General features: G+C 46.1%; 1 protein-coding gene across 16 annotated transcripts in view; it reads left to right on the top strand.

The window, feature by feature from the left end:
- The window catches only part of PTPRT (protein tyrosine phosphatase receptor type T), a 1,082,577-nt gene that overhangs the window by 263,020 nt on the left and 799,247 nt on the right, over nt 1-20,310 (top strand). For all 16 annotated transcript variants that reach the window (XM_058685649.1, XM_058685643.1, XM_058685647.1 and 13 more), the window contains exon 2: nt 19,284-19,409. In XM_058685649.1, coding sequence (XP_058541632.1) covers nt 19,284-19,409 — 126 coding nt within the window. The remainder of the gene's footprint in view (nt 1-19,283; nt 19,410-20,310) is intronic.

The following is a 20,310-nucleotide window of genomic DNA, read 5'->3' as shown; positions in this document are numbered from 1 at the left end:
TATGTACACCAAGTTTCACAAAGTGCATACGATGAATATGCTAGATTTCTTTCAGAGGGAGCACTATGATTTAAGAAAATGTTCTTCTGTGATTAATTTCAAAGAAGACTGTGTTCTATAATCCCCTCCACCTTAATAAATTTTTATTTATTTTGGTGGTGGCCTCTTAAGATGCTCTTGTGGGTACCAAGGGAGTTCTCCAGGGGCTCAAAGCAGTGTGAAGACTGAGCATGTTGCTCTCAGTGATTGGTTGGGTTTGATCCTGAAGCAATCTGTAGACTCCCTGGAGAGTGGATGGAATGAAGCGCCTTTAAGCCTACTCTCCGTCAACATCATTTCTGTAGTCTGTTTTCAGTAAGAAAGCCAACAGACTTTCCCTATCTTACCTTGTAACATTTATTATTTCCTGAATAACTAGGAAATGGCATAGGAGAATATGAAAATTGCCCCTGATTCTACTGTGGAATGCATTGCTCCCTCCCCATGAATTCCTGGTGTGCGGGTGTTGCTGACGAGGGCATAGCTCTATTTCTTTTGGTTTGCCTGGAGGGAGCCTTCCAGGACTGTGGAGAAACTGCAGAGAGAACTCTATGTAAAAGCTCATGGGTGGAGATGAAGGGTAATTGTAGGGAAATCTGAATCAAAGCCATTTCAGATTCCTAGGTGTGCAGCAGGACTTCTTGGTCTGGGGTGTGTCATGCGATGTGGCCTGGGGCTACTTGGGAGAGATACCTTCAACCAAAGGACCTACGGGGATTGAAGGGGATGATAAGGTAACCAGCTTTAGGTATCAGTATCTGCTGAAAGGTGCAAAGATGTGATTGAGGCATGCAGGAAGCTGCAAGGGAGAAAAGAAAGGGAAAGGGCTGGGAAAATTAACAGGAGTCTGCAATACCCGTTGGCCTCAGCATCTTTTAGCAAACAAGACAAATGTCTGAATTACAGTGTTTTGCCAGAGCCATGGACAATAGCAGTGTTTTCTAGCACGGTTGTTGAATGTTTGACTCCCCAGGGTAAAAAATCCAAAAATGTATGAAAGTAACAGTGTTGGTGACCCCACCCTCCCCCGCACCCCCCCCCACCCCCGCCCCGGGCACTCCCCATCTCCTGCGTGAGGTCTGCTGTTTTGAAGGTGAGATGCACAGCCATGCAGGTGCAGTAGAGGTTCGTTAAGTGCTGGACACATCTCACATGCCTCCATCCGCCATGTGGCACTGCTGCACATAAAGATATTGATGGCTTGTGGGGCCAGGCACTGTGTCACACCCCCTTCACGCATCGTGTGAGCGAGTTTCAGGGTCCTCCACCTGGGAAGCCATGGAGTGTGTCTCACTGTCCCGTTACCTTTCCAAGGCCCTGGCAACAGGTTCAGATAGTCATATATTTTATCTAATTATCAAAAGTAAGATAGTTTTTAAAAAAAGTTTTAATGACAGTGTTTTAAAATTGTTTTTCCATTTTTCATTGCTTCACTCTGCCTCTAGGTCTTAGTAATTCAGGTATGAGTCTCTCCAACTTTTCCTTCATCATACTTTGCTTCTGGAGGTTGGTGGTGGGGCTTTGGGAGTAGTCAGGGACATTTTAGGGATCTAGACAAGTGGAAGTTGAAATGTAGTTTGGGTTAATGGGGTATAATTCATATATAGTATTTACAGTGTACATATGCACATAAACATATGCAGTATTTATATACACACAGGTATATATAGTGTATACTGTATACATATACACACAAGTATATGTACAGTATTGTCTTTTTACAGATGAGGGAATAGAAACTGGGAGATTAACTGGCTTGTCCGAGGTCACGTGGTCATGGGCTGGGGTCTGAGATGCTTATCATCTGTGGGTTCTCAGCATGATTGGGATGTGGTTTTGCTTCTCTCTGTGTTAGTGGAGTTGCAGTTGCTAATGGCCAGCACCCTGGAGGATGTGGGAGGGCTCTCTGCCGCCAGCTCCAGATCGTTTTAGGTAGCCGCGCTTCTGGGAAGTGTTCCTGCCTGTGCTGGTGGTACATGAACTTCTCTCACCTGGCTCCAGATGGGGAAAGTTGGGCAGTTCTCATAATTGCTTTGCTACAGTGACTGCTGCTGTTCCTCAATCTGGAAAATTGTTTTGCTATTTCTCATTGCTTTCACTCTGCCCCCAGTGCTTACCAATTCAGTTTTGAGGCTCTCCCAGGTGAGACAAGGTCCCAGGGCCTCTGCGGAGAATGGGTTGGAGGGGAGAAACCAAACATGACTGAGGCTTTGGATGCTGTTGCTGCAGGGGGGATTGGGCAGCAGGTGTTCAGGTCAGGTGTCCTGAATCTTTTCCACAGCCCCTGACGTTCCCCTGGCAGATAGTCCTGGGTTTTCTGGAATTTCAGCCACTTCCTCTCACGCCTAGGCCGTTTTCTCAAGAATGAGTTTTCTGGTATGTAAATTTTTTGCATTTTGTGTGGGCCCAAATTGTCTCCCATCCTCTAAGGTGGTGAGAAAAGACCATAGGACTGTAGGCTCCATGTTTACTGTTTCTTTGCTACTTTTGCATCCTTTAGTTCATTTCAGTTGAGATCCGAGGGATTGATAAATTCATGTTTATACCACCATCTTTTTCACCAATTCTGGTTTCCATTCTGCTTTTTGCATTTTCACTTTTTCTGAAATCCTTTCTTAACCCACAGATCTGTCATTCAGTCCTATTGTCTTTTTGTTATGTTGGTCTCTTTGTGGCTTTTTGTTGTCATTTCAAGGGCTGGGTCTCTCTGTATCCAACTGAGGATGCTAACATTTTCTGAAGTGTATTTCACGTTCCTGTAGCAGGTCATTTTTAGAGGTCTACTCTTTAAGTTTTCAAAATGATTTCTTTTGCTTTTTTTCTATTTTTATTTTATTTTATTTTTTTTGCTCATCATAACTTTTCTTTCCCCTGAAGATTTTATTTTCTGACTGCAGATAGGAGACAGCAAGGAACAGAAACTGCCAAGTGTCTAAAATAGGTCTTACTCAAGTAGGGGGCCAGGGGCACCCTTTTCTACTTAGTAGATTGCGTGTATTTCTGATCTGGGGGTTGGCAGTGTGGGAGGAACACATGGTCTACCTCCTTAATTCCAGGTATATGAGGTTCAACTCCCCAATTCCCCTATCTCCACCCAGATTTTAATAAGAGTGATCTGCCATTTATGTTTCTAAATCCATTTCAGTATCCTCCATATGACATGTAATTGTTGTATTGTGAGCCCTTGTTTTCAGTTGTACAGGAAGTTTTCACCTTTTCCAGTGTTTTCGTAGGTGTTGCAGTGAGGTTCTGAGAGAGACCATCAGGGGCTTCTAGCCAGATGTATGTCAAACTGAATGTGACTCAGGCAAGGTCATGAAGCTAGCTGGTGGCAGAGCAAGTCTAATGCGGGGCTCCTTTCTTCTAGACAAACCCTCGGTCTTCAAGACCATCTACCACTCTTGGCCGTCAGAGCCTGAGCTATGATGTGATTTCGCAGGTGGTAGCTTTGTTAGAAGTTCATTTCTGTTCCAAAGAGTTTTAGCCTGAGGCAGAGTCTTGCTGTGAGGGGCTGTGCTCATAGGATGATCTGCTTTGGGCATTTACAGATTACAAAAAAAAAAAATGTGCATGGAGCTAGAAGTTGCTGAGTGCCCGATCTAAAGATGAGAAGAGTGGTTATATGTCCTGGCCATATAAACTCCCGGGCATTGGAGAAGCAGAGGTGAGGCAGCTTTGAGGTACTGGAGTCTAGTTGTTTTTTTTTTTGTTGTTGTTGTTTTGTTTTTTTTTGTGCTTAGGAATCTTCAAGACTGCCCTGCTATCTCCTTGGGAAATGGTCATCAAAGACCACCTCTTCCTTGACTACTAGGAAAGTTCCTGCTTCCTGTTTGTGGGTGCCTCTCTCTTGGGGGAGATTGACCTCTCCAGGGAATTTGAGTGTCACTGAGAGAAAGAGTGCACAGGCTTAATGATTTACCAGGGTGGTCTGCCAGCATAGCTCTAACTGCTGTTACCCACGGCACCGTCCCTGGCCCTTGGACCTCAACACACTCCGGATCCACCACTGCTTTGGGACTGACACAGTCGTGCCTTAAAGGTAGTTTGAACTTTAGTCCTTTGTGCTCTGTCCCTAAAACAAAACAAAACAAAAAACATTCCACATTTTAATGCACGTTTAACACATTGTGGTAGATACAGCCCGGCTGGCAACCACAAACCCATTTGCCAAAGCTGAGTTGTTTCGAGGGAGCTCCCCATACCATCTATACTTATGATAACACTCAGGCTTCAATAAATATTTTATCTACACAATGACCAGTTTGGTGATTTATATAATGCTGGATGCTATTACTGAGTTAAATTGACTCTACGGAACCCTCGTTTTTACTCTTTGTAATTAAATGTTAATACACTTACAGAAACTGAGTATATAACCCAATATCTGCCAGCCAGCCCTAAATGTTTCTGAGGCTTTTGTATCCGTGGCATTGTGCAACAGAGAGATGATGGCCTTTTGGGAAAGGAAGCAGAGTCAGAACCCACAAATGTAGGGAACTTGGACTGGATTCTTAATGGATTCTCAGTTTCTTTATCTTTACAATGAGAATGAGTAATTCCTGGATCATAGGATGGTTGTTATGATTAAGTGAGATTGTGTGGGATGACTGGCCTGATGCCCGGCAAAGAACAGCTGCTCAGTGAGGATCGCTTTCTCTATGTACCTTACAGATAGGTTTACTGAGGGCCTGCCATGTTCAAGGCATTATATGTGAATAAACCAAGGTGGGTACCTACCTGCATTATTTCCCTCCCATGATTTCATTGAATGTGAACTCTGTGAAGGAGGGGCAAGTTGTGAATCCCTGTTCTGTCTCTGGTACTTAGAATGGTACCTGGGACACAGTGGATACTTGGTACAGAATTAATGAATGACATTCAAGTATGGGCTGAATTAATTCATGGAGGATAATAAGGAAGAGTAAGAGTTGCCAACTGGAGGTATTGAGTGGTTTTTTTCATGCAAGAGACATAATGATAGAGTTGAGAGGGCTGTGCTACGGGGCCAGATTGAAAGTCCTTCTATTCCTTATTCCTCCCTTTACCAGCTGTGTAGCCTTGAGGAAGTTTCTTAACCTCTCTAAGCCTCAGGTTCCAACTATGCAAGATTGGTACACTGAATCCCAAAGAGCAGCTCATAAGGGTGCTCTAAGGGGAAATAAGGTCGTGCTTGTTTTTTGGTTTGTTTTTTTGTTTTTTTTACCAAAGTGGAAAAAATTGAAAGCCCTGGGAAGTTTTAAATGACCCACAGATGATCATCTCAGGCATTCTTTATGTCTCAGGGGTGAATATATTACAAGGTGTGTTCCTCTCTGGGCCAGGTGGGAGCACCTAGCTGTGGTCTCTCTTGATGATCTGTAAGCCAGGTTACTAATGGAGCTGAGGTCTGGAGTGGGCTCGGAGAGAGCACCAGAGTCCCCAGGAGAGCCCTGTGTGCGCCAGGTGATGCTCCATAACCTTGAACACCAAGACAGTGAGTGGAGACTCAGCTGACTTTACCGGGTGAGGCTTGTCTACAGAGACTCAGAAGGTGTGACTCCTCTCTTTTTTCCCCCCGGTGAAAAAGTCATATGTTAAAAATAAGTCGCTTGCAGAAGAGGTTTTTAGAAATCCAGGTATTCTCACAGTGGTAGCAAAGTTAGTGATCACTTGGCTGGTGTGACCCAGGGCTAAGAATGTGTTTAGGGTAGGACTGTCTTGGTGTGAATCCCAGGCCTGTCATTTCCTACCTGTGAGATTTAGGGCAAGTTATCTAACTGGTTCTCAGTTTCATTGTGGATGAAGTGTGGGTAGTGATCGTACTGTCTCATGGGGCCCTTTGGGGATTCAGTGAGATATTTGTGGAAATGCCTTAGTGCACTGCACAGCGTATGGTAAACACTCCGTAAGTGCTAGCCACTGTCATTATCGTTCCTACTTTACATATGGGGAAATGGAAGCTCAGATTTCTTGTGATTCACCTGAGGTCACAAGGAAAGTTCCAGAACCAAACTACAAATCATCTTCTGAAGCCAAGTCATACAATCCTGAGACTTGGCCATACTCAGCTTCATTCATTCATTTATTCAGTATTCACTCAAATGCTTTAACATCAAAGTGCTGGGCTATTTGAACAGTCCTGAAGATTGGCGAATGAAATGGGCACATGCTTCCCGCTTTGGTGGACTTATGTAGTGGGAAGGCAGAAAATGAATAAGCCAATAAGCAAATAATTTCAGAGTTACTAAGGGATGAATGAACCCTTAGTAACAACCCCATTGCACATAAGCAAAGTGGTATCATAGACAAGAACTGGAGATAAGAGGGGGCCGTTTCCCCCTGGAATGTTCACAGAGGTGGCATTTTGATGCATGAGATGCCCAACTGAGTCAGCCACATGAAGCACCGATGGTGAAAACATTTCAGGCAGGGGAGGAAGAAGTGCAAAGACCCCGAGGCCCCCGGGAGCTTGGCTTGGGTTTCAGAGGCAGTTGGAAGTTGGCACAGAGCCTGCCAGAAAGCCCTCTAAGCCTATGCTTCTGTGCAGAGGAAACCTTTATTCACCTTTTTCTGACAGATAAAAAAGTTTTCCAGACACAGGGTATGACCTGTGGCCATCTCTTTCTTTCCCTGCTCCCACAGAAATAAACATGAAAAAGGCATCGCGGTTGTGTGAGGAAAGATGAAAGATGCTATTCTGGCTTCTGAGTAGGCAGAACTTTGGCCCTGGGCCAGGAGAGCGGGGTTCCATCCCAACGCTGCACCCCTCTCTGCATCCTTGTACTTTTCATGCCTGTTCCCCACCCTGTGAAATTAGGAGCTAGGCCAGATGATCTGTGTCCTCTGCCAGTGTGGGAGACTAGTGGAATCCCTGTATCTGCTCCCAGGCTGTTTTTGGGTGGCGGAGAGGGGGAGGAAGACTTTGCAGGCTGGTGGACTCTCCAGCTGGTATCCAAATTGAGCCATTTTTCACTTTGAACTGAAGGTGACCGCTCTCTCCCCTGCTCCCTCATCCTCTCCTTGGCAGGTTGAAGCTGGAGGCTGAGCCCAAACATGGCCTTCTCCTTTGCTCTCTTTCCTCCCCGACACAGTGCACTGCAGTATTGCTGCGACCTTGCCTGGGGCAGAGATGTCTCCTTTCCTGCATGCTCTCTTGGGTCTGCCTGTAAACTGGTGCCCGGGAAGACTGGGGCACATGAGAAGACAGAAATGAACCTGCCACGCTCACTACTGTGTTCTCCTCTTGTACCACAAATACATGTACCAGACCAAGGGCCATGGCAGACCACTCAGAGAAGCTGGTCTGAACAGAGGCTTCTGGTTCCAGGGGTTGCCTGACAGTCCTGTATCCCAACAAATGGAGCCAGGTGGACGTGGTAGAACAGTCACTGTTTCATAGGGTATCAGAAATTCAAGTGTCATTTGAGAGAGTTTATCGTAATAGAAGGGGTTGTAATATTATACTGTATTATAATAGAAGGGATGCCTTCTATTACATGGGAAGAATCTGTGACCTGAGAGGTTAGGTGATTTGCCCAGGGTTACACAGCAGTAAGTAGAGAATGAATCTGGGACTGCCAGTACAGATCAGCATATCACAATAGGTGCTGCTGATCCATACAGCATATGATGGGCCATTTCAGATAGTTTCTTTTAAAGTACTGTTTGTTTATGAGATTGTGCAACCTGAATCTAACCTATAATGTAGTTATCTTCCCCATTCCTAATTCATACATGGGATTAAACATTAATTAAATATTTGTTTGGCACCTCTGTGCCAGGCTCTGTTCCAAGTCTTGGTTGGTAAATACTGAATTGACTCAGTCCTCATAACAACCCTAAGAGATGGGCACTATTATCATCCTCAATTTTTTTTTTCTTTTTACAGATGGGGAAATTGAGGCACATAGAAATTAAATAACTTGGCCAAGGTCACAAAGCTACCTCCCCTCAATAGTGGAGCTGGGATGCTGGTTCCAGAGTTCACGCTTTTAACCCATACCTACGTATGTCTCACTGGACAAAGAAAATCATCGCCTGCCCAAAGTGGGCATGCCTCAGGGCCACCAAGCACATTGACCTGTCTAGTTTACAGGTGGGAGAGCTGGAGCCTGCAAAGGGCCTGGGAGGGCTGAATCAGGTTCTACAACACCACTGTTTCTGTTAGTCCTCTCTTTTCCTGCTTTTCTGAGCTGCCTTGGAAGTCTGAACACGTCTCTGGTCTAGAAGACCCAGCAGCAAGTTCATTGTTCTCCCTTGAAGTCCCTTTGCTAACTTGTACCTTTGTTGTTTTCATTCCTGGATTTATTATAATGGGCCCAATTAACCTGAGTTGCCTCATGGAGTCTGTGGGAGAAAGAACCAAATGAGCAGATCAGACACTTTCTCTGGTCCTTGGGGAACGCTCAAGCCATCAGAGAGACATCATCTTATTTATAATAAATTCACTGTTCAAAAAGCTTTAAAACATTTTTTTTCTATTAGGAGTATTGTTTCTATCTGTTGAGTCCATGAGTGTTTGACATTGGATGACTTTATAAAACATTCTACTAACTGGATTTATTAAAGCAAATAAATCAAACACTAATTGGAACGTGCCCTGCCATTATTTTTGCTTACTGAATTAGATATAATGGTGTGAAGGCCTTCTTATCATATTTGTGCACTTATTTAAACACCCCCCTGGCACACACTTCTGCAAATTCAATTAGGTATTCAAAAAAGGAATTCAATTTATGCAAGTCTGGTTTACATTCATTCCGGGGGCAAGGCTCTCCTACCCGCGATAGGCTGTTCGCAGTTATAAGCCCCACTTAGATACTGCCTTGCCTTTAAAGCATCTGGCAGCATGAGGGTGGGATCTTGATGGTTTGGGGGTTTGGGTACTTTAACGTGGGTGTCTGCAGAGCAGGGCCAGCTTCGTGTGTGTGTGTGTGTGTGTGTGTGTGTGTGTGTGACCTGAGCAGTCTCATGGAGACTGGCCCTTGCCCCATCTTATTAGGCTCTGCCATGGCCATCTTGAAATTAATTTTTAAGGAAGAGGCTCTGTATTTTAGGTTTGTTTTGAGCCCCACAAGCTTTGTAGTTGTATCTATCCCAGAGCTTGCTCTGGTTCTCAGAACTTCTAAGGAGGAAGTCCTTGGTTTGAGTCTTAGCCCTCCCCCTCATTGACTGTGTGGTGTTGAGAACGTCATGTGCTCTGGCCTTGTTTTCTTCATCTGTGAATTGGGGGTGTGTGCTAGTTTTGACTCATAAAGTACAAGTGCTGTGATGTGGGGGGGGGTGCTTATTTAATTACAGACAGTTACTGTGCTGCTGTCACCCTTAGCCCACAGGTCAGGAGTGTAGCTTTAGAAGACACTGGGAGACACATTGTCCCCAGAGGGAGGAAAAAACATTATACAGCTGGGAATTGGGAAAGAGTTGTTAAAAGCACATGACATACAACAGACATCAAACACTCAAATGGTGAAACGTGGCCCCTTTCTGTGATTGTGTTAAAATTGAAAATTTTTACGGCATTAAAGCAAATGTTGGAATGGTATATAACCTGCAGACCAATTCTAGACCTTCACTAGTTTTCATATGGCCCACCATTGAGGAATGGTTTTTACATTCATTTAAAGAAGTTTTTTTAATGCTTATTTATTAATAAATAGAGAGACACAGGGTGTGAGCAAGGGAGGGGCAGAGAAGGAGCAGACTCCAGGCTCTGAGCTGTCAGCACAGAGCCTGATGTGGGGCTCGAACCCACAAACCATGAGATCATGATCTGAGCTGATGTCAAATGCTTAACCGACTTAGCCACCCAGGCGCCCTTGGTTTTTACGTTCTTAAATGGTTAGACAAATCAAAAGAATATATTTTGTGACATGTGAAAACCATATGCAATTCACAGTGCAATGTTAATATTTTTTTTATTGAATACAACTCTGCTCATTATTTATGGCTGCTTTTTTTTTTTAAATTGTGTTTTTTAAATTTGTTGAGAGAGAGTGGGGGAAGGGCATAGAGGGAGAGAGAGAATCTCAACCAAGCAGGCTCTGCACTGCCAGTGGGACTCCGTCCCCTGAGATTGTGAGATTGTGACCTGAGCTGAAGTCAAGAGTTGGATGCTTAACTGACTGAGCCACCCAGGTGCCCCTGCTTATGGTTGCTTCTATGTTGTGGTGTTGCTGCATTGTTGTGACCAAGACCTAGTGGTCCACTGAAGTGGGCAGAATTCTAGGAAAGCTTCCAAGATCCCTGGCCCGTGGCATGCGTGCCCTGTGGAATCCGCATCCCTTGGGTGGGACTACTGAGAATCATGGACTTCACTCCCATGATTAGGTCAGGTTAGTGAGAAAAGTGAAGAAAATTTTCAGATGTAATTAAGGTCCTAAATCCCTCGACTTTAATCAAGAAGGAGATGGTCTTGGATGGGCCTACCTGAGTCGGGCCAGCCCTGCCCTACCCAGAGCAGGAGATTCGGGGCATGAGAGGGCTTATGGGGAGGGGCCACAAGGCCAGGAACTGTGGGCAGTTTCTAGGGGCTGAGAGTAGCCTGTGGATGACAGCCAGCCAGAGGACACTGAATTCTGCCTAATACCATGTGAGCTCCAAAGAGCATTTGAGCCCCAGAAGAGTGACTTCAGCCTGGTGAGGCCCTGAGCAGAGAAGCCAGCCCAGCCTTGTCTAGACTCCTGACCTGTAGAACCCATGAGCTAATAAATGGGTGCTGTTTTAAGCCCCTAAGTTGTGTTAGTCTGTTGCAAGGCTATGAAAACCAATAAAATCAGAAAAGTGGAAATATTTATTATCTGGCTTTTTATGGAAAGTTTGCTAAATGCGGAGTTAAAAGAATAATAAAAAGTAGTCCTACCACATTGCCCTTTCCTGTGCCCCTAAGCGTTTAGTCCTGCCACATCTTGAGTCTGAATAACTTCCAAGTGTGAACTTCCCACATATCAGGGATGACTGTGGGAGGCCTGAGCCTCCACCCCATACACCTTCTTGCCTGAGACCCCACCTCCATTTCTTGTTCTCCCCAGCACACCGTGGCCTCTATTGTGAGTTAAAAAGCATTCTGTCATGAATGCCTTGACTTCTGAGACTGTGGAGAGGCATCTTGAGCCGAGGCAGTGATTTGCAAAAAGGCACGAAGGCTGGCTCAGTGTACTTCTCACAGGGATTGGAGAAGAGCTTTACCTCCAGCCATTTCCCTCAACCAGAACTTCCTTTCAAGATCAAGGTTGCCTTCCAAGTTCATTGTCATGACAACCTGGTATAATTAGTAAGAATGTAGACTGAGTTAGTCGAGGTTCAAGGCCCTCCCTTTGTCTCTTGTGATTTCTGTGATCTTAGGCTAGTTTTTAAACATTTTTATGCCTCAGTTTCCTTATTGATATGATGGGGGATAATGACCATACATATCTCATGGGGCGCTTGGAGTAATTAAATGAGCTAACGTTGGTGAACCCTTAGAGTAGTGCCGGGCCTGTGTAGTTCAGCACCTCACAGGGAGTGTTGGTTGTCATTATTACCACTCACATCGACTTGAGATTTGTGTCTGCCTGGTAGCCTCGTGTCTACATCTCTTTGACCTTGCACCATGATTACCTGGCTCTTCTGGCATGGTGCCCACCACCCCTGATCAAATCCTGCTCATAGTTTAACCCTGAGCAGCTTGCTCTCTTTATGGGTCTGCCGCCGGTACTCTTATGTCCCCTCTGATGCTCCTTGGCCTCCACATGACTCACCTTTTTCCTTCGTTTGGTAGCTTCATGGTTTCTCCTGGCTTCATCCTTCGGCTTGCCTTCATTCTCTGGATTCAGACTTGTCCTCTGTCCTGAGCATTTGCAGACCCAAGGTAAATGCTTTCAAAGGGTCCAGCCTAAGGCTTAGCCCCAGAGCCCTTCTCTGCTCCAAGGCCTACACTGGGTTTATCCTGACCCCTGAGGGAAGCCAGTGGAAGATACACCAGAGCTCCCTGTGGGGGTCTCAGCCTGGCTTCTCTGCATGAGTGCAGATCTATTTTAAATGCGTCCGTCCATTCATTGAACAATCAAGTCAAACACAGACTATGGACCAGGTGCTGGTGAAGGGATATCTGGCATGCCCCTGTTTTCGTGGAGCTCTGGGGCTTGGAGAGAGAGGGGCACAGTCCTGTGGTTTCATTTCCCCCTTTCCCCAGGTCCCCAGTGCTGGATGTATCCGCAGAGCACCCTGAGGGGGATATTTGAGTTTTAGCTGTATTCTTGCCAGGGGATGGGGTGTTTCATTGTTACCCTCCTCAGGGCGCATCACTGTGGTTGATCATGTTCACGTGTGTCAATCAAAGTTCGAGGGGGCGCCTGGGTGGCGCAGTCGGTTAAGCGTCCGACTTCAGCCAGGTCACGATCTCGCGGTCCGTGAGTTCGAGCCCCGCGTCAGGCTCTGGGCTGATGGCTCGGAGCCTGGAGCCTGTTTCCGATTCTGTGTCTCCCTCTCTCTCTGCCCCTCCCCCGTTCATGCTCTGTCTCTCTCTGTCCCAAAAATAAATTAAAAAAAAAAAAAAAACGTTGGGAAAAAAAAAATTTTTTTAAAAAAGTTCGAGCTGTGCTGGAAGTGAACCTGGCCATGTAGAGCAAGCGAGGACAAATTTCTGCTTTTCTTGGATATTTTTTATTTTTTCTAGATTTCTCTCTTCACTAGTTTCACCACTGGATGTTATAGGCACAGCTCCCCACCCAACCCTCCCCGCCCCTCCGGAAGCAGCAGGGTGAAACTTGGATTCTGTGCGCACACATGGTGTCCTAAGAGGGGCAGGGTTAGAGTAATGGAAAGTACTCGGGCTTTGGTGCCATTACAACCTGAGACTAATGTCTTGACTCTACTGCTTCATGCAGGTTAGTTTACTTCTCTGTCTGTAGAATGGGTACAATCAGAATGGCAGTGCCTGCAGTGACGGTTACACATTTAGTGGCCAATAAAAGGAGATGTTAGTATTGTTATTGCTTTATGCGAGGGCATTCTTTCTCCCTGAGATTCCTAGCTGGGCACATCCCTTAGTAACTTTGAGGACAAGTTTTCTTGTGTAAAACGGGGAAAGCAATGTTTCTTTCTTAGAGGAGGGGGTGTCAGACTGCAGCCCCTTGGTTAAGATAGGGCCCATCACCTGGCTTTGTGAATAAAGTTTTATTGGAACACAGCCAGCCACATCCATTTGTTTCTGTATTGTCTACAGCGGCTTTTATATTACAGTGGCAGAGTTGAGTAGTTGTGGCAGAGACTGTATGGCTGCAAAGTTGAAAATTTTTTGGTGTTGGGCCCTTTTCGGAGGAAGTTTGTCATCTCCTGTCTTAGTGGGGGTAATTGGACTTCCATTTGTATGCACACATCTATAAATACATACTTAACACAGCTCAAGTGCAGTGCCTGGCATATAACAGAAGCTCAGGAAATGTTTAGTTCCTCTTCTGAACTTAATTCTGTCCAAGAAAATACAGGATTCATATCTGAGAAATGCAGAGGCAGACACATATTTTTATTGAATTCTATTCCTTTCTCATTTTCAAAAGAAGAGCTCATGTTTAAAAAAAAATTCTGATTGGCACTATAAACTTTATTTATGCTTTAATGTATCCTAGAGTATGTATCCTGCACTATTTTGACTTCCCTTACAGATGCTGATCTGCTATACATTACGAAACCCAAATGGATTTCCAGAATCCAATTTCCTTGCTACAGTTTTCCATTTCTCTGTTGACTTTTTATGCTTGACTCTCGTCAGAGCATCTGGGGCCTTTGCCACATTTTGACCTCCACCTGTCCAGGGAAATAGCTCCTCTCTCTGGGTGCAGGAAGGTAGGGCTGTGTCCTTCGCCCTGTCCTCCCCTAGTTATGTGGGGATGTGTGCTCTGGACACATGTGCTGACTCCTATTCCTGGGGTGGGTTTTTTGTTTTCCCCCATAATGATTGTGGTCGGGTTGACACCAGTTAAATGGGTCTGCCTGTTCTTTAAAACTGAATGAGGGGTGCTTCCAGATGAGTCTTTTGGGAACCTCTCCACTCATTAGTCTTTCCTAAGTCGCCTGCCACCAACACCTGCAGAGGCGGCCGGGAGCCTTTTCTGTCAGGCGTTAGGGAACTAAGGAATTGCATCAAGAAAGTAAACATGATTTTTGAGATAGTAAGAGGAACAGCAGTGAGACTCAGGGTTATCAAGGGTTTGAATATTTCATGCTATGGGTCCAGAAGCGACTGGTCTTTGCTTTCTTCTCCTCCCCTTGGTGGCTTTCAGTAGCCAGTCCCTGGCTTGCAGTGTGGCTCTGCATCTTGGTGGCTCCTGAGAGTTCCCGGTTCTTTCTGCGTCGCTGGAATCCTTCCCTTTACCACGGCGGGGCTCCCTGGTGATCCGTCACATACACCACAAAACGAGGACCCAGAAATGAGGAAGAGATGTGAGCTAGAGTGGGGCTCTACCCCGCGGCAGCGTGGGTTGCTGTCAGGATGTGTAATCCTGCGCTCGTAACTACTCTCTCTCAATCTGTTGGTTGAGAGGAAGAAAATACAGGGAGGATGGCTTAAAGGAAATACTTACTAAGTATGTTTTTCTCTCAAATAGCTTTTAACACTTGTGTCTGGGTCAGGCCAGACTAATGGGGAGCAGAACTCGAGATTGAATCCTATTGAGCCCTAATGAGTAGCTTTCGGGTGATGGGGTCAGTTTATGTGGAGAACGAGAAATAGTCTCATGTAATTGGCCATGTGCTCCTTGTGTGGGTGTTAATTCAGATACAGTTCATGATGGAGCATGGGGTTTCTGTTACCAGTGGTGCTGCGGAGACATTCTTGGGTGAGCCAAGCACCTGGAATGGGTGTAATTTTCCTGTGCAATTGGCTTTTGTTGTAGGAACACTGAGTGTCCGGTATCTGAACAGATTTCCCTTTTTCTAGTGGCTATTGGAAGCTCAGGGCCAAATACCAAACTCCCTTTCAGCAGGCAGGCATGTCGGAAACTGCTTTTCTTTCTTTCCTGTCCTCAGCTGTTTTTTTTTTTTTTTTCCCCCCATCATGCCTAACATGCTGTATTTGATCCTTCCACATTGATGAAGCCACAGTGGATTTGTGAGTGGTAGTCGTCGAGTTGGGAGAGGGTATATTGGACCGGTTAAGGCAGCCTCCTTTGAATGGGGTCTTTGAGCTTGCTTCAGCCCTTCTCCATGAAGGTGTTTTTTGCATTTTTGCACCTTGAGTGTATGTTTGTGAGGCTGTCTTTTCCTGCACTCTGCAAACTGAGTGTAAGAATTCTTTGTCGATTCTGTGACCATGCACAGAATACATAAAAAAAACAAAACAAAACAAAACAAACTTATTTAACTTTGTTTCTAGAATAAGCAAAGAAATGCATTCTAATGGGAGAGATCCAACCACCTTGGAAGCCCTTTTTCTGATCCTCTCTCATAACCTTAGAAGTGAAAGGCTTGGTCCTTGGTTTTGGGGGAATACATTCTCTCTCTGGTCCATTAGAATGAGCATGGGTTATGTGGTTAGGTCACCACAGAATTAATCTTGGCTCTAACATTCCCTTCTGTGTGAGCTGAGAAGGTCGCTTAGTCCCTACGTGCGTTAATTACCTTGTACTTACAATAAGGGATAAAAATCTGCCTCACCAAGTTGCAAGCATTAAGTGAAAGCAAATGAGCAAAAATAAGCAGTCAGTGTCTAGTATGTTGCCTGGCATGGAGCAAATGCTTGAGAGAGCATGCGAAAGGTTCTGCTATGGTCCTAGTTAACCCCTACGATGTCAGTAACCTAAGACAAGTTGGTATTTTGCTCTTGGAGAGTGAATGCTGGTATCACTGGTCATGTGACTGGTTGGCTCTCTTCCAGTGTCTCAGGGATCTAGACTCTTTCCCCCTGGATGCCACTGCTTTCACCTATAGTTTTGGAGTTCTTCACAGCAGGGGTAGGTGAGGGGGATTCCTTGTAAGAGGTCATTTTTATGGGCCAGTCATGCACATGGTGGATATCCCTTTGTTACACATCTCTAGGGCTTACTATGTGGTCTTGCCCAGATGCAAGTGGCCTGGAGACACAGTGCTCTTGTGTGCACAAGAGAGAAGACTCAGTTTGCTATGCCCATAGCATGGTCTTGGCCACTCTTTCCTTGTCTCACCCTGGAGGCTGATGTCTATTTAGGATGCTAAGTCAGGTTTCTAGTGGACTCTTGAGATGCGGCAGGTGTCCCTTGCTTATCAATTCAAGCAGGTTAAGGATCTGTTGTCTACGGCATTGACCCGATTCATTTGTCTCCTGCAGGCTGGGCTCCCGGCAGGTGATGGCATGGTGATGGAGAAAAGGGGGATGGCCTACCTAAGAGCAATGGAACCACTGCCATCACTGCTTTTAAATTGTAAATATAGGGGCTCCTGGGTGGCTCCGTCAGATAAGAGTCTGTATCTGGGTTTTGGCTCAGGTCATGATCTCATGGTTGTGTGAGTTCGATCCCTACGTTGGGGTCTGTGCTGGCGGTGCAGAGCCTGCTTGGGATTCTCTCTCTCTCTCTTCTCTGCCCCTCCCCAGCTTGTGCTCTCACTTGCTCTTTCTCTCTCCCCCACAAAGTAAAAAACAATTGTAAATGTAGTGTATTGTGTTCTCATGTCTGGAGCATTCACACTCTGTTCTGGTTTGGGAAGTTTATAGAAGAACTGATTTGGGGGCGCCTGGGTGGTGCAGTTGGTGAAGCATCTGACTCTTGATTTTGGCTCAGGTGATGATCTCACAGTTTCTAGGATCGAGCCTGCTACGGTTCCTGCGCTGACAGTGCAGAAAATGCTTAGGACTCTTTGTCCCTCTCTCTCTCTCAAATACACATTTTTAAAAAATTAAAAAGAAGCAATTCGGGAGGATCACTTGGAATTTGTCAGGCGATGTGGGGAAGGAGCTTTCTAGGTAGAAGGGGCAAGTATGGGGCTTGGCAGAGCAGGTTGAGTGTGGGGGTACTCGGTGCTCACTGTTACTGGAACAGAGCTTTGTGTCAGGAGTCCTGTGTTAGCATTATTGGTTCATTCACTCAACAGAGGGGGCACATAGAGCCCCTACTATGTGCCAGAGCTGTTCCCAGCCTTTCTGAAGCTCACTGTCTAGTGCAAGCTGGTTGATTGCCTCCCTCCTTGCCTTTCAGAGGCCAGCTGAGTTCTCCGCTGTATCCAGAGTGAAGTGCCCTCTCCTAACCTTTCATCTCCTGGCCTCCTGTCCTTGCCTGTTGTCCCTTGTCAGTATGCACTGGTCATCGGCCTTCCTCAGTTACCTGGACTACGAGTGAAACGTGGCTGCCATGTGTGGCCTGCTCTCCCTGAGGAGCTGGGTGTAGTGGAGGAGCATTATAGCACAGGACAGGGAACTATTTCCGGGACATGTGGGAAGGCTTCCTGAACCCCTGGTAGTCTGTCACCCACCTCACCTGCAGCCTTTGTGGCGCAATGCTAAAATGCATGTGGGTTATTCATTTACTTATTCACCATCATTCTGTCTTGTGGAAGAGTGACAGGACCCTTGTGTAAACCGCGGTACGGCCAGGGCCTGGGACTCTGTTGGACCTGCATTAACGGCTCAGTTCATGTTGAACTGAAGAATGAATGAATAGAATCAGATTTAGTTCCTACCAAGGCATCAGGCAGTTTCCATCACAGGAAATTTCTTACTGGCTGTCACCTTTTGTAGGTTTCTGCTTTCCATTGTTTCTTGAATCCCTTTCTTCCTCTCCTTTACTTTGTAATTGAGGTATCCACATTAGACATCCCAAATTGCTGTTACTTCTTAGTGCAAAGTTATTTAATACTCTTGACTCAAGCCCAAATGCCTGTATTACCAAAGTACGTCCAGGCCTCCTTTGTTCAGCTGAGACTCCAAATTGGGGTGCTAAGGGTCAGTGCTTCTGGGTTATCATTTATCATTCACACAAGATCTGTCAACAGGACTTCTACCCCACTGAGAACATCCCAGGCCTGGGGTGCAGAGAAGGGCTTTTGTCCTTGGCAGCTGGTAGGGACGATGGGGAAATATTAGGGAAGGCTGCAGACCTGGGCTGGGGCCAGCAACGGATGGCTTCTGTACATGGATTGGAACCATGTTTGCATGTGTGATGGGGGAGGAGGGTGTGTAAGGGAGGCAGATGGTGATGTGATGACACCTGAGCATCAAGGAGAATGGGGGGGCAGTTGCAGAGCTGGCCGGGTGTGAAAGGAGGTTTGGGAGACCATCAGGAGGCTGCTGTAGAACGCTGTCCTGTGCCACCTCTGTGTCCTGCCGGCTCACCTGGATGCCCCCCCTCCTGCTCTTGGTCCGCAGATATGCTGGGTACTCCAAAGCCCTGATCAGTCCTCCTTTGGGATGTCATGGCTCCTGTTGATCCAGACCAGAATTTCCTCCTTGGAGCCCTGGTTCTGTAGCCCACGTCTTTGTTCACGTCCCCTGGAGGGGACCTACCGCTCATGGTGTATGCTCAGTAAATCCTTGCAGAGTTGAATTGTTAGAACTTACTGTAAAATGGTAGATGGCTTTAAACACTATCAGCACCAACTACGATTGTCTGATTCTTCACAAATTTGATTTTTATGCCATGAAACATGATTTTTCACAAACCGCTTTTATAGGGAAGGAGATAGATGTGGAGAATTTATTCCGTGCCAGTTACTTTTCATGTGTTACCCCATTTAGTCATGGTGTTTCGGTCCGGTGGCTCCTCCCCTCCGTGCCACAGGTGGGGAAACTGGGCCGCAGATGGGGAAACTGAGCCGCAGATGGGGAAACTGAGCCGCAGATGGGGAAACTGAGCCGCAGATGGGGAAACTGAGCCGCAGATGGGGAAGCAGCTGGCCGGGGCTGGCCCAGGTTCGCAAGGTGGAGCTGTGTGCAGCTGGTCTGGCCGGACTCTGGAGCTGGTGTTCTCTCTGCTGCCCCCAGTGTCTGTCCCTGTTGTAGGAAGCAGTCACAGAGGCATGCCCTGGCATTCATTTTTTCCTACTCAGAATGAGATGTTACTGTTTACTTTCTCGGGAAGGAAGGTTAAAATCAATGTAACTAGCCTTATTAACTTTTTTAAATAGGAGGGGCCGGCAGATGCCAGCACCTTTCTGAGAGAACCAGAGCAAATATAAAAATCCAATTTGCTTGCCTTTTTTTTTTTAAATCTTCTTCCAAGTTTAATATTCAAAGTTGTAAATGAGGAGCTGATGAGACAGGGGTAAGGAGCCAAGCTCAGACACCAGGAGGTATTTACCTGTATCTTTTTTGTGTGCAGGTGGCTGTTCCTTTGATGAACACTACAGCAACTGTGGTTATAGCGTGGCCCTGGGGACCAATGGGTTTACCTGGGAGCAGATTAACACATGGGAGAAACCAATGCTGGACCCCGCGGTGCCCACAGGTACGTGACCCACTGTGTTGGAGGCTGGGATGAGGGTCACTAACTTCTAGGATGACTTACGGGGACAAATGTATGGGTTGAGTGGAGAGGGCAGTAGACAATGTCCTTCGAGTAAGTTTCTCATCTCCAGGGGTAATCAAAAGAAGGCCGAGTGCGTTCTTAAGGTATGTGGTAAGAATCACACGTCCCCTAGATTCAGGAACCTTTGGGATTTCTTTTAGCTTTAAGATTCTAAGCTTTAGCTATAAGTAGAGCATCCCTGGGGTTTGCTTGGGAACCCAAGAGTAGTTGGATTTGGGGTGGAGAGGAAAGAACTTGTGAAGAATGAGGTCTTTCCTTTTCTTCCAGGACACATAGATACATAACTTGTATATCTCGAGGGAAACTTCCGCAGTCAGAATATTACTCATAGTTAATGTCCTGACATCCTGAATGCCCAGCTTGTCATTAACCAGCAGGGCTAAAGGGCTAATGTGCTTTCTTGATAGATGGCCGCTTGAGGCAGGCCTATGAGAGTGACATCTGGTATATTCTAGCAGAGGTACACCTGGAGGAGAATACTCAGGGAAAACACACTTAGGGTGGGCTATGCCTGGGTGACTTGAATCTTGGAAACGTTTACCTGGGGACATATGCCAGGAAGAGTTACAACTCTGGGAACATGAGGATCACCTCTTTGGATATGTGATCCCAGGTACAGCGGTAAAGAGGGCTGGTTTGGGTGTTGGAGAGGGAACATCATATTTAATGGTTCCTCCCCATCTAAGGGCAGTCTGACCCACATACTATCTTGTTCTTTGTCCACACATCTTGTGGCACTCTTCCTCGCTCTGGCCATTAAATACTGGAGATCTCAGGCTTGTTCTATACTGCTTCCATGTGTATTAGGTTCTCCAGAGAA

Source organism: Neofelis nebulosa, chromosome 9 (genome assembly GCF_028018385.1).
Source record: "Neofelis nebulosa isolate mNeoNeb1 chromosome 9, mNeoNeb1.pri, whole genome shotgun sequence".
Lineage (NCBI taxonomy): Eukaryota > Metazoa > Chordata > Mammalia > Carnivora > Felidae > Neofelis > Neofelis nebulosa.
This window is presented reverse-complemented; position numbering and strand designations above follow the sequence as displayed.